Source organism: Lucilia cuprina, chromosome 6 (genome assembly GCF_022045245.1).
Source record: "Lucilia cuprina isolate Lc7/37 chromosome 6, ASM2204524v1, whole genome shotgun sequence".
NCBI classification, from domain to species: domain Eukaryota; kingdom Metazoa; phylum Arthropoda; class Insecta; order Diptera; family Calliphoridae; genus Lucilia; species Lucilia cuprina.
The window spans coordinates 16,785,743-16,804,728 of NC_060954.1; the positions used below are offsets into that span (position 1 = coordinate 16,785,743).

Here is an 18,986-nt window from a genome sequence, read left to right on the forward strand (position 1 = left end):
CATATATAGAGAGCTATATCTATAGCTACATATAGGGATGGATATATATGTAATTATATCCCTATATAGATACTAACATATACTTACATATATATATGTTTATAGCAATATAAACAAATAAATGGCGTGACGTGCCAAGTAATGTCAGCCAACAACAGTTATATTTTCCTACAAAACTTTAAAATACATATACAGTAGGTATGTCAGAGATGTAAAATGAAGTTAACAAAATTAAATTATTAATAAGATTTTTGTAAAGAAAATTTTTCTATTAACCAAATTAGTCCCTATCATACTCAGTATCAGGGATGGAAAAAGAGATTTTTGCAGTATCAAAAAATATTTCAGAGAGTACTTTTTTGGATCTCGAAGTACTTAGGTTAGGTTGATAGGAGGATGTGTACTACATCAAATCCGAAGAAATGCACCTAGGCCATAATCGGGCCTGTTGCGCGCTCTTTATCATGAAAAAAAAAAACTGAATGAATTATTCTAATCAGTGTTAGTCAGGAATGTTATTTCCGGAATAACATCACTTCCAAGATACTTGTATCTATCTTTGACGAATGCTAGGCAGTGGCAAAGAAAGTGCTCTAGAGTTTCACTGTCCTCTCCACATGCACTACATACGTCTGAATCCGCTCGTCTAATTTTGCATAAATGTGCTCGTAATCCTGTGTGTCCACTCAGAACACGTACTATTATACTAACTTCAGACTTGCTCATTTTGAGGAGATTTTTTGTCTTGCTCTCATCAGGGACACCCCATAGGATTTTCGTGGTTCTACCCACTGTTTCATTATTCCAAGAGGTCTTATGAGATTCTCTCACCCATATTTTAGTTCTGCTTTTGTTGCGTCGAATGGTTTTGCGTTTGTCAGTTTAACTGTCTTGAGCTTCCTTCCCTTTGAAGCTATTACATTCGCTCTTTCGTTACAGACTACTCCCGAGTTGGCTGGTACCCATATTATGTGAACTTTGCCTCTGGGAAAGTATTCAGTTAAAGCTTTCTTACAATACAAAGTACTAAAATTTTATTTTGTTTTTGCTAAAAGTTTGTAATTTCTGAAATATGTTTATACATTTTAAAGTTGGAATGGGCGTTATATATTGATATAGTGTCCGTCCCTCAATGTTAACACTTTTGATATAATTTGATAAATTTTTCCCAGGAAATGCATGGTATCTCATAGCTACGATACAAATATTACCAAGAAATTGTACTTTGTAAGTGTTATATTTAAAGCACTCATGGCGCGTTTTTTCAAAACTCTGGGCATAATATCTCAGATTCCAGATGTGATGGAGAATATGAAGTAATATTCATATACCACTAAAGTGGTATAGGGTAGAAAAATTATTTTGCCAGACAGATTTACTACCGGTTAAACGATAATCGGATATTGAGATTGTAGCCCTGAAAGTATCAAATAAGACTCGGGAGTATCACGGTACTTTTGCACATGAAATAGTGTCAAAAAAAGTACCATCGTACCAATTTTGCCATCCCTGCTCAGTATTAAGCACTCGAAAAATCTCACTTAATACACATTTCCATCTCTGCTTTGTTGTTTTCTTCTAAAATGTTTACAAAATTGTTTTCGAGTATCTCTAAAAAAACAGCTGAAAGAAGCAACCAGAAGGATAAAAGTTCAATCACTGCCTACATAATATGCTTACCAGAGTTGGGTTGGGTATGTGAGCAGACGCAACAAGGACTTATTATATAATATATACATTCTCTTACAATATACTCAATGAGAGCGAGAGAGGTTAAAGTTATAAGAGCAAAGTAAATATAAGCAATTATATGTATGTATGTAGTTATGACCTGGCTAGACTAACAATAACAAACAGAGAATATGTTTTTTTTTTGCAGTTGTCAGACATTAGGAAAAGTAAAATAAAAAAACCTACCTCAAACCCTTATAAATTGAACCCACACATCCTTGTAAAGCTTACGAAAGAAAGAGATAAATCTATAGTTTTGTTTAAAGTTGTCGGAATTTTATATAATAATTCACTAGAGATGTCAAGTTTGTTTTTATTTATTTATTTTTTTTTTTTTTGTGAAATTTCACTCTTTGATTTAGTGCTTTTTTAGATATTTTTATATACATGCATATTTGAAGACATCTTGAAATCCACAGGTTGGTGGTATAATGTTATGGAAACAAATTTTAAGAATAAGTAGAAACTATGGAATTACCCATTATACCTTTAAGGAGCTATCTTCCGAAATTGTTCATTACAATTGTTTTGTTTGTAAACTTTGCATTAGATTTCGATCTGTATCTGTTTTTTAGAACAACCAGGATCTACAGGATCTACCAGGATCTGAGCTTAAATTTACGAAAAAGCTCGAAGTTCCTTAAAAATTTCCAATTCTTTGTCCTCACTGTTCAGTTAGTTTAGGTTCCGGCGGGACCTAAGTTTGGTACTTGTGTAAAGTGGTGAAATTTCGAAAATGTCTCTTTGCTCTTCAGTAAAGTTAGCAAAGTTCTCGGTGCTATTGTCACTTAACGTGTCGGGGCAATTACTGGTTTCATTTGACTTTGGAAATTCAGACGTATAGGGCATTTTGGTGCTGCTTGCCATTCTTCTGAATCATTCCTTGGAAATGATGTGTTTAAATTACATAATGGAACAAGTATTGTGTTTGTGCATGTTCCGGCAAAACCATGTAAGAAAATTGCCACCTCTGTTCTTTGCAAGTTACAAAGGGGATGTGGTGGTTTGTCCCTTGCTAACACCGTAAAATAAGTTGTTTTTTGGGTGATCACGAAAAGCCCCTTGAAATAACTTTTCTAATCTATACTGTTTCAAGAATGGAACACTAAAGAATTTGTTAAAGTTGCAGCACGAGTACGACAGGAATAACTGAAAAAGGCAGGAACATTTGTAAAGATTAGTAAGCTTCCATGTAAAAGTAATTCTTATGCCATAATGATTTACGACCTTATGTCTAATAAAAAACAAATTGCTGACTAACAAGCTGCAATATTTCCCTTATGGGAATTTACACTCAAAAAAGTTAGCAAAAATTATACATAACGCTCGTTTTTCATTATACATAACGCCGTTACTTTTTACTTTTCCCATTACAAAATGGAGACACCACATAGAGGATAGGATCAACAAAGCACATTTGGTGGACTGCTTTAGACAAAAAGTGCAATATCAAACTACTACAGGGAGTTCAGCGTACATGCTGCTTAGGTATAAGTAGTACCATGGCTCTGGAAACGTTGCTAGATATTCCGCCATATATTTAACATATGAGGCGTCGCTTACAGCCGAATGGCTCTATTCTTTAGGCGAACTGGCCAAAAGCGGTTATGGGACACATCATCAATGTATACTGGACACATAGGAGGGTTATACACAATCATCGGACGTGCCTTATAGTATACCAGACACAGAATATGTCGGAAACTTTGAAACGCTGATCCCAGATAGAATCTCTTGGTCAAGCGGAACATTAGAGCAAATACCAGTAGGAATCCGATGTTGCACGGATGGCTCTTAATTGGGGGATAAAATGAGGATGGGGTTCTATATTAAAGAACCAGAAATATATCACCGTTTACCAAATCATTACATAAGCTTCCAGGCAGAAGTACGAGCAATAACGGAATCTATGCAAAATTGGACGTGCGGATTCAGGCGAATAAATAGCATCACTTACAGGTACTCGTCGCAATTTGATTCAAGTATCTTAGAAGTGACGTTATTCCGGAAATAACATATCTAACTAACATTGATTGGAAGATTCTTAGGAATTACGTTCAGTTTCTGAACGAGTTTCTGAACACTGAAAAATAAGTCATTCGGTACCTTTTTTTTTTGGTTTTTTTGTTCATGATAAAGAGCGCACAACAGGCCCGATAGTGACCAAGTAGTATTTCTTCAGATTTGATGTAGTATATATTCTCCTATCAACCTAACCCTATTACAAATTATAATTTTCCCTCGAATCTGTCTGGTAACACTGGTAACAAGGATAATTAAAACAAGTAATATTTCTATATTCGTCTATGCCGAATCTTATATACCCTTCACCAAGTATGTTTTAAAAAACAGTTTTTATTTATTTTGTATCTCTGCACACATGTCATACATAACATACACACAAACAAATATAAACTGTAGCAGAAAGAAATATTAACCGTTGTACTGTAATACCACCGTCAAACTGTATTACCATCCTCAAACAAATATGAGCTGTATTACCAACATATCACTGCTTTATCTACTTGTTCTTGTTATACCCACTTACCTTCGTGAGAACAGAACAGCATCCAAACATAAAACCAAATACATCTCCACACGCACATGTACATCTTTATTCAATTCACAATGTTGTTGTTGCTTTTTTAACAAAGCATGAAAAAATGTGGCTTTTTTGATGAAATTTTCAGAGGTTGTCTCCGATTTTTGCTCATATATCCGTTATTTATAGACCGATTTTGCTGATTTTAAATAGCGATCTTCTCGAAAGCATGTCTAACTGAATTATTGAAGATTCGGATCTCGCCGATATCTGGGGACCTCTAAAAACTGATTTCAACAGACAGACAGACAGACAGACAGACAGACGGACATGGCTTAATCGACTCCGCTATCTATAAGGATCCAGAATATATATACTTTATAGGGTCGGAAAATTATATTATAGAAATTACAAACGGAATGACAAACTTATATATACTCTTCTCACGAAGGTGAAGGGTATAAAAACTGCTCAAGGAAAACTTGAAAATATATATTTATCTTTATGTTATTGTTATTATTAGTTAAAGGTCAAACCATTTCGTTTCATTAAATTATTAGCTATGTACTTTTGTATTAAAACAATTGTTCAATTTATTTATTTAACTCTCTTTGATTAACAAGTTGTCTCTCTTTTAAGTTAGTTCTTTTTCGCGCTCTCTGCCTCTCTATTTCATAGGAAAACTTTCTCTAAATGAAATTGCGCTTTTTGACGTTTTATTATTGTTTATATATTTGTTTTGTTTGTTTTTATTCATTCTTTTTTGATAATACGAAAATTGTTATGTGTCTCTTTGCTGTCTGGTGTCTTGTGTACAAAATTGTTCTTAGCCGTATTTTTTTGTATGTATAAAATTCAATAATTTCGTAATATATACTAAATATTAGATACATATTTATTTATATACATACTATATACTTAGTTGTTATATTTTAATGTAATTGGTATGTACATTTGTATGTATTAGCCAAACCACATTCCCACGTAAAAAATACAAAACAAACTTTTTATCTGTACATATAAAACTTCTTCCATCCATGACATTGACATTGAAAACGAAAACATTATGACGAAGTTTTTTTTGAAGTTAAAGTTCTTAAAAATACAAACATACATATACCTGAATGTATGTATGTATCTTTTTCATGTTTATTTTCAAATTTCACAAAAATAAATAGAAATGCAAAATAAAACTAAAAAAAATCCAACTACTTTGTAAGAATTCTTACAAGGTTCTGTACTGTTTTGTATTTATTTACCCTACACTATTACTCAGACTTAAGCTGTAGGTCCACGCCACGCGTCGGTTGAAAAAGCAGAATAGAAGCATAGAATGCCTTGACGCTTAGCATGCATAAAGTAGATATACTTCAGGGATGGAAAAAGAGATTTTGTTTCAGTATCAAAAAATATTTCAGAGAGTACTTTTTTGGATCTCGAAGTACTTAGGTTAGGTTGATAGGAGGATGTGTACTACATCAAATCCGAAGAAATTCACCTAGGCTACAATCGGGCCTATTGTGCGCTCTTTATCATGAAAAAAAAGAACTGAATGAATTATTTTTCAGTGTTCAGAAACTCAGTTCCTTGAACGTAATTCCTAAGAATCTTCCAATCAGTGTTAGTCAGGAATGTTATTTCCGGAATAACATCACTTCCAAGATACTTGGATCTAACTTCGACGAATGCCTGGCAGTGGCAAAGAAAGTGCTCCAGAGTTTCACTGTCTTCTCCACATGCTCTACATACGTCTGAATCCGAACGTCCAATTTTGCATAAATGTGCTGAGTTTGTCCACTCAGAATACGTACTATCATACTAACTTCAGACTTGCTCTTTTTTTTCGTTTTGCTCTCATCAGGGTCCCCCATAGGATTTTCGTGGTTCCACCCACTGTTTCATTATTCCAAGAGGTCGTATGGGATTCTCTCACCCATATTTTAGTTCGGCTTTTGTTGCGTCTTATGGTTTTGCGTTTGTCAGTTTAACTGCCTTGAGCTCCTTTCCCTTTAAAGCTATTACATTCGCTCTTTCGTTGCAGACTACTTCCGAGTGAACCTTGCCTCTAGGAGAGTATTCAGTTAGAGCTTTCTTTCAATCCAAAGTACAATTTTTTTGCTAAAAGTTTGTAATTTCTGAAATATGTTTATACATTTTAAAGTTGGCTACGATACAAATATTACCACAAAATTGTACTTTGTAAAATGTTATATTTAAAGCACTCATGGCGCGTTTTCTCAAAACTCAGGACATAATATCTCAGATTCCAGATGTAATGGAGAATATGAAGTAATATTCATATACCACTAAAGTGGTGTGGGGTAGAAAAATTATTTTACCAGACAGATTTACTACCGGTTAAACGATAATCGGATATTAAGATTGTAGCCCTGAAAGTATGAAATAAGACTCGGGAGTATCACGGTACTTTTGCACATCAAATAGTATCAAAAAAAGTACCAATTTTGCCATCCCTGTTTCCGAGTACGAGAAACTACGTATCGCGAGAGAGATGAATGATATTCTTTCTCTTTCTCTCTCACGCAAAATCAAAAGTTTTCCAAAAAAAGATTCCTAGTGTGGACCGGCAGTTACAAGCACAAAAGCATAGAATGCCTTGACGCTTACCACATGCTTAAAGTAGATCTTTCTACTTTTATAAGCGTCACAAGCGGCGCACGAACATGTCAGCTGATTTTGACATTTTATATTATTTATTTAATGCGTATTTATCAATTTTAATAAAATAAAATGAACTAAACTCAAAATATGGGTGATAGAATCCCTCTTGGAATAATAAAACAGTGGATAGAACCACGAAGATCCTATGGGTGACTCTGATGAGAGCAAGACGAAAAATCTCCCTCAAATCAGAAAGTCTAAAGTTAGTATGATAGGATTACGAGCACATCTATGCAAAATTGGACGTGCGGATTTAGACGTATGTAGAGCATGTGGAGAGGACAGTGAAAATCTGGAGCACTTTCTTTGCCACCTCCAGGCATTCGTCGAAGTTAGATCCATGTATCTTGGAAGTGATGTTATTCTGGAAATAACATTCCTGACTAACAATGATTGAAAGATACTTAGGAATTACTTTTAGGAAACTTAGTTTCTGAACACTGAAAAATTATTCATTCAGTTCCTTTTTATCATGATAAGGTGCGCATAACAGGCCCGATAGTAGTCTAGGTGTATTTCCTCGGATTTGATCTCGTATACATCTTTCTATGAACCTAACCTACTAATAGCCTTTCGTGCAGTGATTGATCACTTTTCCGACGATCAACAATTACTTGCTCAGCTAACTCAGCTAAAATGTTAGCTTTATCAAACATGTCGTTCTTGAGACGACTTGGAATTGGGGAACATTACTCTACACATTTTAACAAACGACCAAAAAGTTTATCTGCAGTAAGCTCGTATAGAGCTTTTGTACAGTGGTTGATCGGTGTTCAGATCACTTTGAGAATTACTTACGATTTAATCATCAAAAAGGTTAAATTTATTCTTAAAAAGTTTCTGAATTGAAGAAGTTGGATGAATGACCCCTAGAACCTTAGCATTTAAGGAGTGTGGTATTTTTCAGAGCGGGACAGTCACATAAAAAGTGTTGTAGTCTTTCTCACTTGTGTAAACAACTTTAGTATTAACTGGTAGTTGTGTAACCTATACGATCTGATATAAATACAATTTTAGTCCTGGTTCACACTGGAAAACTTTTGTTGAGAAACTTTTGATTTTGTGTGTGAGAGAAAGAGATGGTTTATATTTCTTTCTCTTTCTCTCACACACAAAAATCAAAAAAATTATAAAAGTCGAAAGTATATCTACTTTAATCATTTTACGCGTCAAGGCATTCTACTTTTTTGTGCTTGTAACTTTCAGAATATAAATACATTAATTTTACTTTTTTAATAGACGCATAGAATTCAAGAAAGCGTAGAACGCGTGATGTGAACCTCCAGCTTTAACCAAAATTATCTAAAACTATGCATAGAAGGTTTATCGAGGTAGCTCTTAATACTCTATAGAATTGTTTTGCAAATCACTGGATGACCTTAACATGCTGATGTGTGGTATTATAAAGTCGTATATACAATAACTTGTATTTACTTGCAACATTTTAATGTTAACATGATACGGAAACCACACAATTTCTTGAAAAATTAAAAAACTACAAACAACTTTAATTGCGTGCTACGTAACATCAATATTTTCTTGAAAGTTTAAACGAAGCTCAGTGAGCTTAAAATGTAAATTAATTTAATATTAAATTAAACATAAGTAATAAACAATATAAAGGTTTAATTACAGAGTAGTTATACAACAATACAATATAGTATCACTTATATATGTAAATACTAGGTACAACAAAACTAGAACCCGGCAAAAGTTTAGCTGTTTAACCCCAACCCCTTTTTTTAATATCGAAAATAAATTTTACATTTCCTTTAATACATCGAAAATCCGTTCATGTTGTTTAATTTAATTGTTGTTCCAAACACTTTCTATTAATGTCTCTTACACACTTAATGTTGTTTATTCGCAGACATATTTTATGTCCGAAGGCATAAACTGTTACATGTAATTGAATATCAATTATAGCTCTTAATCAATTCTTCGTTTCAATATAATTTTTTTTCTTCTTCAATAAATTTACAGTAGATTTATTGAATGCCACAGGATATTACTATGTAATTACATAAAGGACATCAAGTAAAATGTATATGTATATAACAGAGAGACATATTACTATAAAAACACATTAGACTTGTTTTCAAAAAAATATTTGAATTTTTTTAAATATAAAAAAATAAAAAAGTAACAATATGGTTCCATATGTTTTCTATACTCTGGTCTATAGTCTAGTCTTTAGTCTAGTCTTTAGTCTAGTCTTTAGTCTAGTCTATAGTCTAGTCTATAGTCTAGTCTATAGTCTAGTCGATAGTCTTGCCTATAGTCTAGTCTATAGTCTAGTCTATAGTATAGTCTATAGTCTAGTCTATAGTCTAGTCTATAGTCTAGTCTATAGTCTAGTCTATAGTCTAGTCTATAGTCTAGTCTGTAGTCTAGTCTATAGTCTAGTCTATAGTCTAGTCTATAGTCTAGTCTATAGTCTAGTCTATAGGCTAGTCTATAGTCTAGTCTATAGTCTAGACTATAGTCTAGTCTATAGTCTAATCTATAGTCTAGTCTATAGTCTAATATATAGTCTAGTCAATAATCTAGTATCTAGTCTAGTCTATGGTCTAGTACTTCGACTAGACTACTATAGACTTGACTATTGATTATACTATAGACTAAACTATAGAAAGACTGTAGACTAGACTATAGACTAAACTTTAGATTGGACTGAACTCCATTTTACTGAGATCTACAAACATTTTTATCCTGACATAGATAAAATTCATCATGATTTATGTGATTGGGAATCTCTGTTATGTTTGTTATTTCAAGAAGACAGATTAAAATATTCTTATTTGCAAATTCGAAACTGTACAAAATCGGCCATGAAAAGTAATAATAATCCTTAAGCTTAAAAACTTGTATAAAAACTCAATTATATAGTTTTTTTTTTTTTAATTTCCATTAAAATTGAAGTTACAAGTTTTTGCAAAGAAGTGAATATTAAGTTCTATTTAATGATGATGCGTATAAATGTGCCAATGCTTTTCTTACATACAGTCGAATATTGTTATAACGAAGATGAATGTTAATTTTTGGAAAAGGTGTGGAGTTAAAAAAAATATTTTGCTTTAAAACATATTTTGGATCCTTTTAATATTGTTGAATAGATTAGATGTATGCTAAAATAGTGGCACAGGTAAACGACTACATTGCCGTTGGCCCAATTAGGCCCAAAAGTAAAGACATAAAGGTTAATATTTTAATGATGGGTATGAAAGATTTGTTACTTGATTCCCGTTCATTTTGTTCAACAAAATTATAACGAATTTCATATGTATGTTTATACAAGGAACTTAAATTGACTATCCCTTCGATTTTGTTAAAACCACGTACACTACATTGTATTTATTTTAAATGTATGAAGTTATATGTATGTAAATGATTGTATATATCATTCATTGCCCCAGATAACTTTAACAATTTTTAAAGTTTTTTTTTAAAATGCAACAATACTTACAATTATTCATACACATTTTGAATACATTTATTGCTATGTACTAAACCTCCATTGTTTTCTCTTAAATCGTTTCTTATTTCGAATTAACTTTAAAACCACTTTTTACAATTCATTGCAAAGTATAACCAAGAATTATTTCTACCGGAAAAGATTAATATAGGAATCGATGATAAAAATAAAGAACTATAGACTAGACTATAGACTAGACTATAGACTAGACTATAGATTGGACTATAGACTAGACTATAGATTGGACTATAGACTAGACTATAGACTGCACTATAGATTGGACTATAGACTAGACTATAGACTAGACTATAGATTGGACTATAGACTAGACTATAGACTAGACTATAGACTATATACTAGACTATAGACTAGACTATAGACTAGACTATAGACTAGACTATAGACTAGACTATAGACTAGACTACAGACTAGATTATAGACTAGACTATAGACTAGACTATAGACTAGACTATAGACTAGACTATAGACTAGACTATAGACTAGACTATAGACTATAGACTGGATTATAGACTAGACTATAGACTAGACTATAGACTAGACTATAAACTAGACTATAGACTAGACTATAGACTAGACTATAAACTAGACTATAGACTAGACTATAGATTAGACTATAGACTAGACTATAGATTAGACTATAGATTAGACTATAGACTAGACTATAGACTAGACTATAGACTAGACTATAGACTAGACTATAGACTAGACTATAGACTAGACTATAGACTAGACTATAGACTAGACTATAGACTAGACTATAGACTATAGACAAGTATGTGTTGTGTACTTTATTATTTATCACACTGTTAGCAACATGTATTCAAGCCCACAACATGCGTGTATGTTTGTAATGATATTGAACTTGACTACAATGGTTTTCGTTTTGTTGTTGCTTTTTTCATGGGTTGATGGATGGATGAATGTACATTAAATTGCATAAAAACCATCCAACTATTTAGCACTGCAGCTCGATTAGAACTGTTTCTCTGTGTGGGTAGTTCATAATTTTATATTTATCCAAGTACGAACGGGCCCCAACGCACTTATTCGCATTTTTCAATTGTTTTAGTGCGAAAATGTTGTAGTTGTTTTTATTTATTTTAGGAATTCAATTATGTTAAATGTGAGTTTAATTGTTATTTTTTTTCGCCGCAAACTTATGGATTGAGTATTAGGTGTACGTAATAAATACTGTAACGTTATTTTCTAACTGATTTAAGAGAGCATAATAGTGAGCATAGTATTTTATATAACCCCAATACATATTAATTACATTGTGGTATCATGTTAGTATTTAGCACTCACTCACTAATTAGAGTGTATTTTGTATGTAGCAAAAATTGTAGTCCTCCGAATCATTAACTTTAATCAATTTCAATTAATGTCATTTAATTCTTGGAATATAATGATTACTTTTTACAAGAGTGAATAAACCTCAAAACTTGTTTAACCCTTAACAGTGCAAACGTTTTTGCCAATGTCCATGGATATACATTTTCAGATCAAAAAGATTTTTATGAAATGTGACAAATATCAGTTGACACTTTTGTTAAAATGTAGAACTGAACTTTAACTAAACTAGAACTGAACTGAAACTGAGCTGGAACTGAACAAGAATTAAACAGAACTAGAACTGAACTAAAACTGAGCTAGAACTGAACTAGAATTGACCCAAAACTGGGCTAGAACTGAACTAGAACTGAAGTAGAACTGAAATAGAACTGAAATAGAACTAAACTAGAACTGAACAAGAACTGAACTAGAACTGATCTAGAACTGAACCTAAACTAAACTAGAACTGAACTAGAGCTAAACTAGAACTGAACAAGAACTGAGGTAAAAATGAACTAGAAATGAACAAGAACTGAGCTAAAAATAAACTAGAACTGAACTAGAACTAACTAGAACTGAACTAAAACTGAACTAGAACTGAACTAGAACTGAACTAGAACTGATCTAGAACTGAACTAGAACTGAGCTAGAACTAAACTAGAACTAAACTAGAACTGAACTAGAACTGAACTAGAACTAAACTAGAACTAGAACTAAACTAGAACTGAACTAGACTGAACTAGAACTAAACTAGAACTGAACTAGAACTGAACTAGAACTGAACTAGAACTGATCTAGAACTGAACTAGAACTAAACTAGAACTAAACTAAATTAGAACTGAACTAGAACTAGAACTGAACTAGAACTAGAACTGAACTAGAACTAAACTAGAACTAAACTAGAACTGAACTAGAACTGAGCTAGAACTGAACTAGAACTAAGATAAACCTTAAGTAAAACTGAACTACAAACGGAGCTAGAACTGAACTAGAACCGAACTTGAACTAAACTAGAACTGAACTAGAATTGATCTAGAAGAGAACTAGAATTAAAGTAGAACCGAACTGAACTATAACTTATATAGATCTGGACTAGAAATGAACTAGACTAGAACTGAACTGCTCTAGAACTGAAGTAGAACCTATCTAGAACTGAACTAGAATTTGACTAGCACTAAACTGAAAATAAGAACGGAATTAAAACTTGAAAATACTTTAGAGACCTTTGACCTTATGAAGTGAAGGAAGAAAGGAACAAAAATCTTTAATGTAAGTGACAATAGAATAACATTTGCTTAAAAACTATTACGAATGCAACAATCTCCAATACTGCAAATCTTATAATTTATTAAAACTAACACCCACCAAAACATTCACCAAAACAGACACCAAATATTCATTTCTTTACATTATAAATATAATTTTATTTTTATAAACAATTGGTAGCAATTTCATTATTTATTTTAACTTAATTTAGAAACTTAGAGAGAAATTTTAAATTTCTACCGGTTTTATTGTTATAAATCTAGATAAAACAAATGCCACCAAAACGGTGGCACAAGCAAAACAAAATGCAAATGTATAAAATGATTCCTCCGTAAAGATGTCGGTGAACGAGGGTATATCACTATAAATTTGCTCAATAACAGCTAAGGTACCCTTATGTTTGCGAGCCATTTTAAATAATTGTTGTTGTTGTGTTGTTGTTTAAATTTTTTTACTGGGCTAGCAAAATAGGTTTGGAAACGGTAATTTACTTTTTCTTTTGGGCTTTCTTGCCACCAGCACCGCCAGCTAGTTTTTGCTTTTCAGCTTTAGTCAAAACTTTTCCTTTTTCCTCTTCTTCAGGTGCTAAGGGTGACACGTGTTTATTACACAGTTGTAAGATTTCCAAAGTATTTAAATTGTTGCTTAAGAAACGTACGTCTTTAACTTTTAATTGTTCTGAAACGAAGTAGCAAGAAAATAAGCAAGTTGTGAAAATATTGAAAAAAGAGATTAAACTTTAAGCCTGAAATAAGGAATTAAAAATACAATGTTGCTGGTTTTTATGTGTTATGCATAAAGGGTTATAATTTTCTCTTGTAAGATTTTAAATGGTTAGCTCTGCTAATAGAAAAAAAACTTGTTTAAATTATTATAGTATAAACATATTTCCTTTTTATGGATTTCAAATACTAGGTGTACGTTATGTCTTGGGAAACCCAAGAAGTCTAGCAAGTTAAAAAGAAGTATGTAGTTGGAAATATGTAAGAAAATGGAAGAAAGAAATGTCTTGAAAATAAATAAAGTTTTTATAAGTTTCAGTTTTTAGTTCAAATTCCGTTCTAGTTTCTTTCTAGTTTCTATTTCGTTCTGTTCTAGTTCAGTTCTATTTCAGTTCTAGTTCGGTTATAGTTCAGTTCTAGTTCAGTCCTAGTTCAGCTCTAGTTTAGTTCTAGTTCAGTTCTAGTTCAGTTCTAGTTCAGTTCTAGTTCTAGTTCAGTTCTAGTTCAGTTCTAGTTCAGTTCTAGTTCAGTTCTAGTTCAGTTCTAGTTCTGTTCTATTTCAGTTCTAGTTCAGTTCTAGTTCAGTTCTAGTTCAGTTCTAGTTCAGTTCTAGTTCAGTTCTAGTTCAGTTCTAGTTCATTTCTAGTTCATTTCTAGTTCATTTTGTAGTTCAGTTCTAGTTAAGTTCTAGTTCAGTTCTAGTTCAGTTCTAGTTCAGTTCTAGTTCAGTTCTAGTTCAGTTATAGTTCAGTTCTAGTTCAGTTCTAGTTTAGTTCTAGTTCTGTTCTAGTTCAGTTCTAGTTCAGTTCTAGTTTAGTTCTAGTTCAGTTCTAGTTCTGTTGGGGTTTTGTACTATTCAGTTTTTTTATTATTATTTCTGTTCTAGCTCTCTTCTAGTTTAGTTCTTCTTCAGTTCTAGTGCTATATTAGTTCTGTTCTAGTTTTGTTCCAGTTCTATTCTAATTCTGTTCTAGTTCATGTTCTGTACTAGTTCTGTTCTCGTTCAATTCTCTTTCTATAGAAAATTTATCAAAATTACAATGATCAGACCATATAACATTCTCTACAATACGGATAATCCAACAAACATTTATGGAACAATCTCGAAAAATAAAAAGTGTTTTAATACCAACTTCCAAAACTCACCTTGTGCCTTATCGATTAAAGAGAATTTAACTTCAGCTGGTTGACGATTGCACACAATATCAGTTTTTACCACACACTTGGGATTTGTGGCCACCACCCGTGGATTAGACAAAATAAATAGGAATTCTCTAGAAAAATAAAATCCAATTAAACTTATGTTTTTAAAATTGCAATGAATAATAATTGTATATTTTTATATTTCCTGTTCTTTTTTTAGTGTTGACGTTCCTTTAAATTCTATTCACATTGGCGTGTAAAATAAAAGCCTCAAACTGACGCCAACACCGACAAAAATGTCAACGGAGCGCGAGCTGGCTCCTGGTGGGCCAGCTCAGCTCCACAGCTTACCTATGACGTTTCCCGATATAGGAGCTACACTGGCAGTTGGTATTATTGGAAAAGTTTATGGTAAGTTAAGTTTTTTTTAGTTATTTCTTTTATTAAATTTAGAAAATTTTAAGAATTTTTTTAGATTTTTATTTTGTTTTTCCTGTGCTTTGTGTTGTTGACCATCTGCCTAAATGGAAAATTCTGACAGTTGTAAAGAAAAAATAAGAAAAAAGAAAATGTATTTTATTTTCTCTTATGTCATTTTTTCTGCGCAGACGCTTTTCTTAGAAAAATTTTTGGGGAAAATTTTACAGACAGTGAAATTGTATTAAATGCACTATATTTTTATTTATCAAAATTAAATTAATTATTATAATACGAAAGTCTGTAATGCCAGCCCTACACTAATTTAATATGTAAACTAAAATTCGCAAGTAGTAGTTATAAATATTGAAGATTTGGTCAATAGTAAACCCATCTCGTAATATGAAAGAAGTAAAAAATTCACATCCTTTTAAGTTTATTTCATCGCCTATAATTTGTAAACAAACACTTTTTGTATACCTCCCCCTTTCATTTCTCTTTTGTTATTGATTTTTCTTTTTCGAGGTACAATTTTACTCTTTATCTCTTAAACTCACCTCGTTGCTTTTACATTTTCGGCAAACGGATCAAATGTGATTGTTACGCGTTTAACTCCTTTTAGATTTACACGTTTCATTTCTTTGCCAATTGCTGAAACAATACCTTGAGAACGTTTTAAAGCACCACTATAATATATAGACATTTTGTTTTTTCTCTTTCAATAAGTTTTTGGTTTATTTTTTAATTTAACTTTTTGGTTTTATAATCTTTGCGTGATTTCCACAACACAATCTCTTTAAATGTCACAATTGACAATTCCAACTAAACAGTAATGCCAAGTTTATGTTGTATATGCTGGGTTAAACATAACCAGCAGTTTTGGTTTATATCAACTGGAAAAACGCCATTTTTTCTTATAGCATTTCAAAGTTGCAGTATTGTTTTTTATATTGTGAAAGAACGAACGTCGAGAATCGTGGAAGTGTGAAAAAGTAAAATTGTTAATTTTCAATTGGATTTTTTGCATAATGCATGCAAAGCAATTATAGTTATTTTACAATAAAAACAAATTGTAATATCTAAATAATAAAATGTATATAAATTTATAAGCCAAATTGCAAAAATAAAGCCTATAAAACAAAAGTAAAATTTTGTGTGAAAAACGGGCCATCAGCAATTCAACACACATACACAACACATTGTCATAAAGAAAAAAAAAAGAAATACGTACTTTTAAATTCTTGTCCGTGGCGTTTGTGTAGTCAGTAACCCACCGTGTTGTATATGCTTAAGATAATCATCATAAAAATTAAATAAAATTAACAAAAAACACAAAAACAAAGGGCCAAAGGAAAACGTCTTTCTTAACACCTTAATCTTGACAAGAAAGACTCCAGCTAAATATCAAATATCGGCGATTCTCGACAACAACAACAAAATATAAGCAAGCATTTAATAAAAGTGATTCTTAGAGTAATAAATAAATAATTTTAACATAAGCAAAAGCAGCAGTGTTAAAAATTTGTGCCTAATATTGTGTTCTTAATTTGCTGTGTTTCAAATACAAGGAAATTTAGACAAAAAATTCTTTATAATTCTAAGCAAAAATTAATATTTGCCATTTGTGTAAACGAAACCAAACGAAAACAATAATAAATATTAAAAAAAAATTCTCTACCATAAAGTGATACAATAAAAGGCTGAAATAAAATCCATTAATTTATCATTACTACAAAAAAAAACACATAAAATAAATATTACAAGGCTTTTAAGTAGTAGTTAAAAGAAACAAGTTAATTAAAATGTATCCCGTTGGACAACGTAAGTTTAGTTTTAAGTGTGTGTGGAAAAAGAAAAGATTTTTAAAAACATTTTTTATATCAATTTTTTTTATACATAAAATACATTTTTCGTCTACTTTTTTACGTCTTTCTTTGTAATAAATGAAAAAAATTATATGTGTGTATAATTCTCTTTTGGTGTTCTAATTCGTTGCAAAATGCAAAAGAGCAGAAACACAAAATCAGCAGTAGGCGTTGACTGCGAAGCCAGCTGTAATAAAACTTGGCAGCACTGTGTTATTGCAATTCTTTAAAAAATGTGTGCAGAGACGATGTTTTCTCAGCTACAACAATATTGCATTTGTTTTATTTAAATGAATAAATATTAATCCACGTTTTGGAAAATTTTGCAACTGTTATAATTACACTATTTTCTTAGAAATTAGATTAGTAATATATGTACTAAAGTATTGGTTGAGGTATTCGTAATATTCAGGAATAATGATCCCACAGTCTCCCTAATATTATACCAATCAGCTTGAAAACCTTTTGAGATGCAATTTACTCCATCAGGACCAAATACTTCTTGTAAATATATTACAATTCATAGGTAGTCCTATTTTGACTTAACTGGTAGTATTAATAATTTGCCGACCAAATGTTCTTTGTTGTCGCTGAAGTCGATAATCCTTGGTCGTATTAAGCAGGAACACAAAGTCATGTTAATTAAACAGTTCTAACTGGAATGCCACCGGAGGTGTCATCCTAACTTTAACATCAAAAAGTTGGGTGTTTTCCCTACAACCGTCAAAAAGTATCTATTTACGTTTTATTAATGCAGGAGGCATGAGTGGCTAATTGAATCCTAAAGACGGATTATGGTATATTTTGACATCTAGATATAATCTCTATGCTGAACTATTCAATAGTACATTATAGTGTAATCAAAGAAGTAAACTTTTCTTTAGTATTTCTTAATACTTTGACTTCCTGACACACAAAAGTTAACGAATACCTTTGCAGCGATTAATCCGAAATACCAAAAGAGCTGACATACATTATTTAGGCATCATTTGAATTTGAATCAATAATAGTTAATTTCTTTAGAGGAAAAAGAATACAAAATGTTAACAATTTTATTAATAAAACGCACTTTTTTCTTTTTAATTTTTTTATTTAAATATTATATTATTTCTTCTCCTCTCCTTTATTCTTATTTTTTTATTTTTATTTATATTTATTATTTTTTTTTTTATTTTATTATTTTTTAATTTCATTTCTCAATTATAGAAACACAATGGACTCCTTCGCCCACAAGGCCTCAGAGCCCTTCGCAACAGCAGACTAGCTTCGATACACTCACATGTAAATTAAAATTGAAATCCTTAATCCTTAAAAGAAAAATTTGTTTGATTGAAATTTATTAACTCAATCCCAAGTTTAATTTGTTATTAGTTTAATTTTTTTTCATTAACACACTAACACAAAATCCTTATTTTTCTTAATTTGTTTGTTAAAATTTCATAAGATATTAGAAAATGTTTCAAAATTGTTTGTTACAATTGATCAAAACCTACTACTAACCTAAACCTAATGTCTACTAACCAACAAAACAATTTCGGTATATATTTTGTGCACTGCTAGTTAGTATAAAGATATGTATTTAGATAAATTTCTGAAATGTTTAAGAAAAAAAAAAAAAAAAAACAAATAAAATTTTATTTGATTAGTTGGCTTAAAATAGAGGGGATCACTAGTCTTGATTATAGATCAGCCTATAGTCTTGACTATAGATCAGTCTATAGTATTTACTACAGATTAGATTAGATCACTCTATAGTCTTGACTGTAGATCACTCTATAGTCTTGACTATA

At 31.4% G+C, this 18,986-nt stretch overlaps 3 protein-coding genes across 8 annotated transcripts in view; 1 reads left to right on the top strand and 2 right to left on the bottom strand.

The window, feature by feature from the left end:
• Positions 1-18,986, top strand: part of LOC111674627 (protein argonaute-2) — a 38,053-nt gene that overhangs the window by 11,957 nt on the left and 7,110 nt on the right. For 3 of the 6 annotated variants that reach the window (XM_046955797.1, XM_046955798.1, XM_046955799.1), the window contains exons 4-5: positions 15,135-15,325; positions 18,403-18,477. In XM_046955797.1, coding sequence (XP_046811753.1) covers positions 15,211-15,325; positions 18,403-18,477 — 190 coding nt within the window. In that variant the 5' untranslated portion in view covers positions 15,135-15,210. Of the gene's footprint in view, positions 1-15,134; positions 15,326-16,164; positions 17,153-18,402; positions 18,478-18,986 lie in introns of those variants that run through there. The other 3 variants (XM_023435284.2, XM_046955801.1, XM_046955802.1) reach the window with 3 other exon arrangements.
• LOC111674630 lies at positions 13,183-13,460 on the bottom strand. Its single transcript, XM_023435286.2, has one exon. The coding sequence runs from the start codon at positions 13,458-13,460 to the stop codon at positions 13,278-13,280; it is 183 nt and encodes a 60-aa protein (XP_023291054.1). The 3' UTR covers positions 13,183-13,277.
• On the bottom strand, positions 13,537-16,140 carry LOC111674629. The gene is made up of 3 exons (XM_023435285.2): positions 15,889-16,140; positions 14,918-15,045; positions 13,537-13,727 (listed from the first exon to the last, which is right to left on the bottom strand). Exons 1-3 carry the CDS (start codon positions 16,032-16,034, stop codon positions 13,537-13,539), a joined length of 465 nt encoding a protein of 154 aa, XP_023291053.1. The 5' UTR covers positions 16,035-16,140.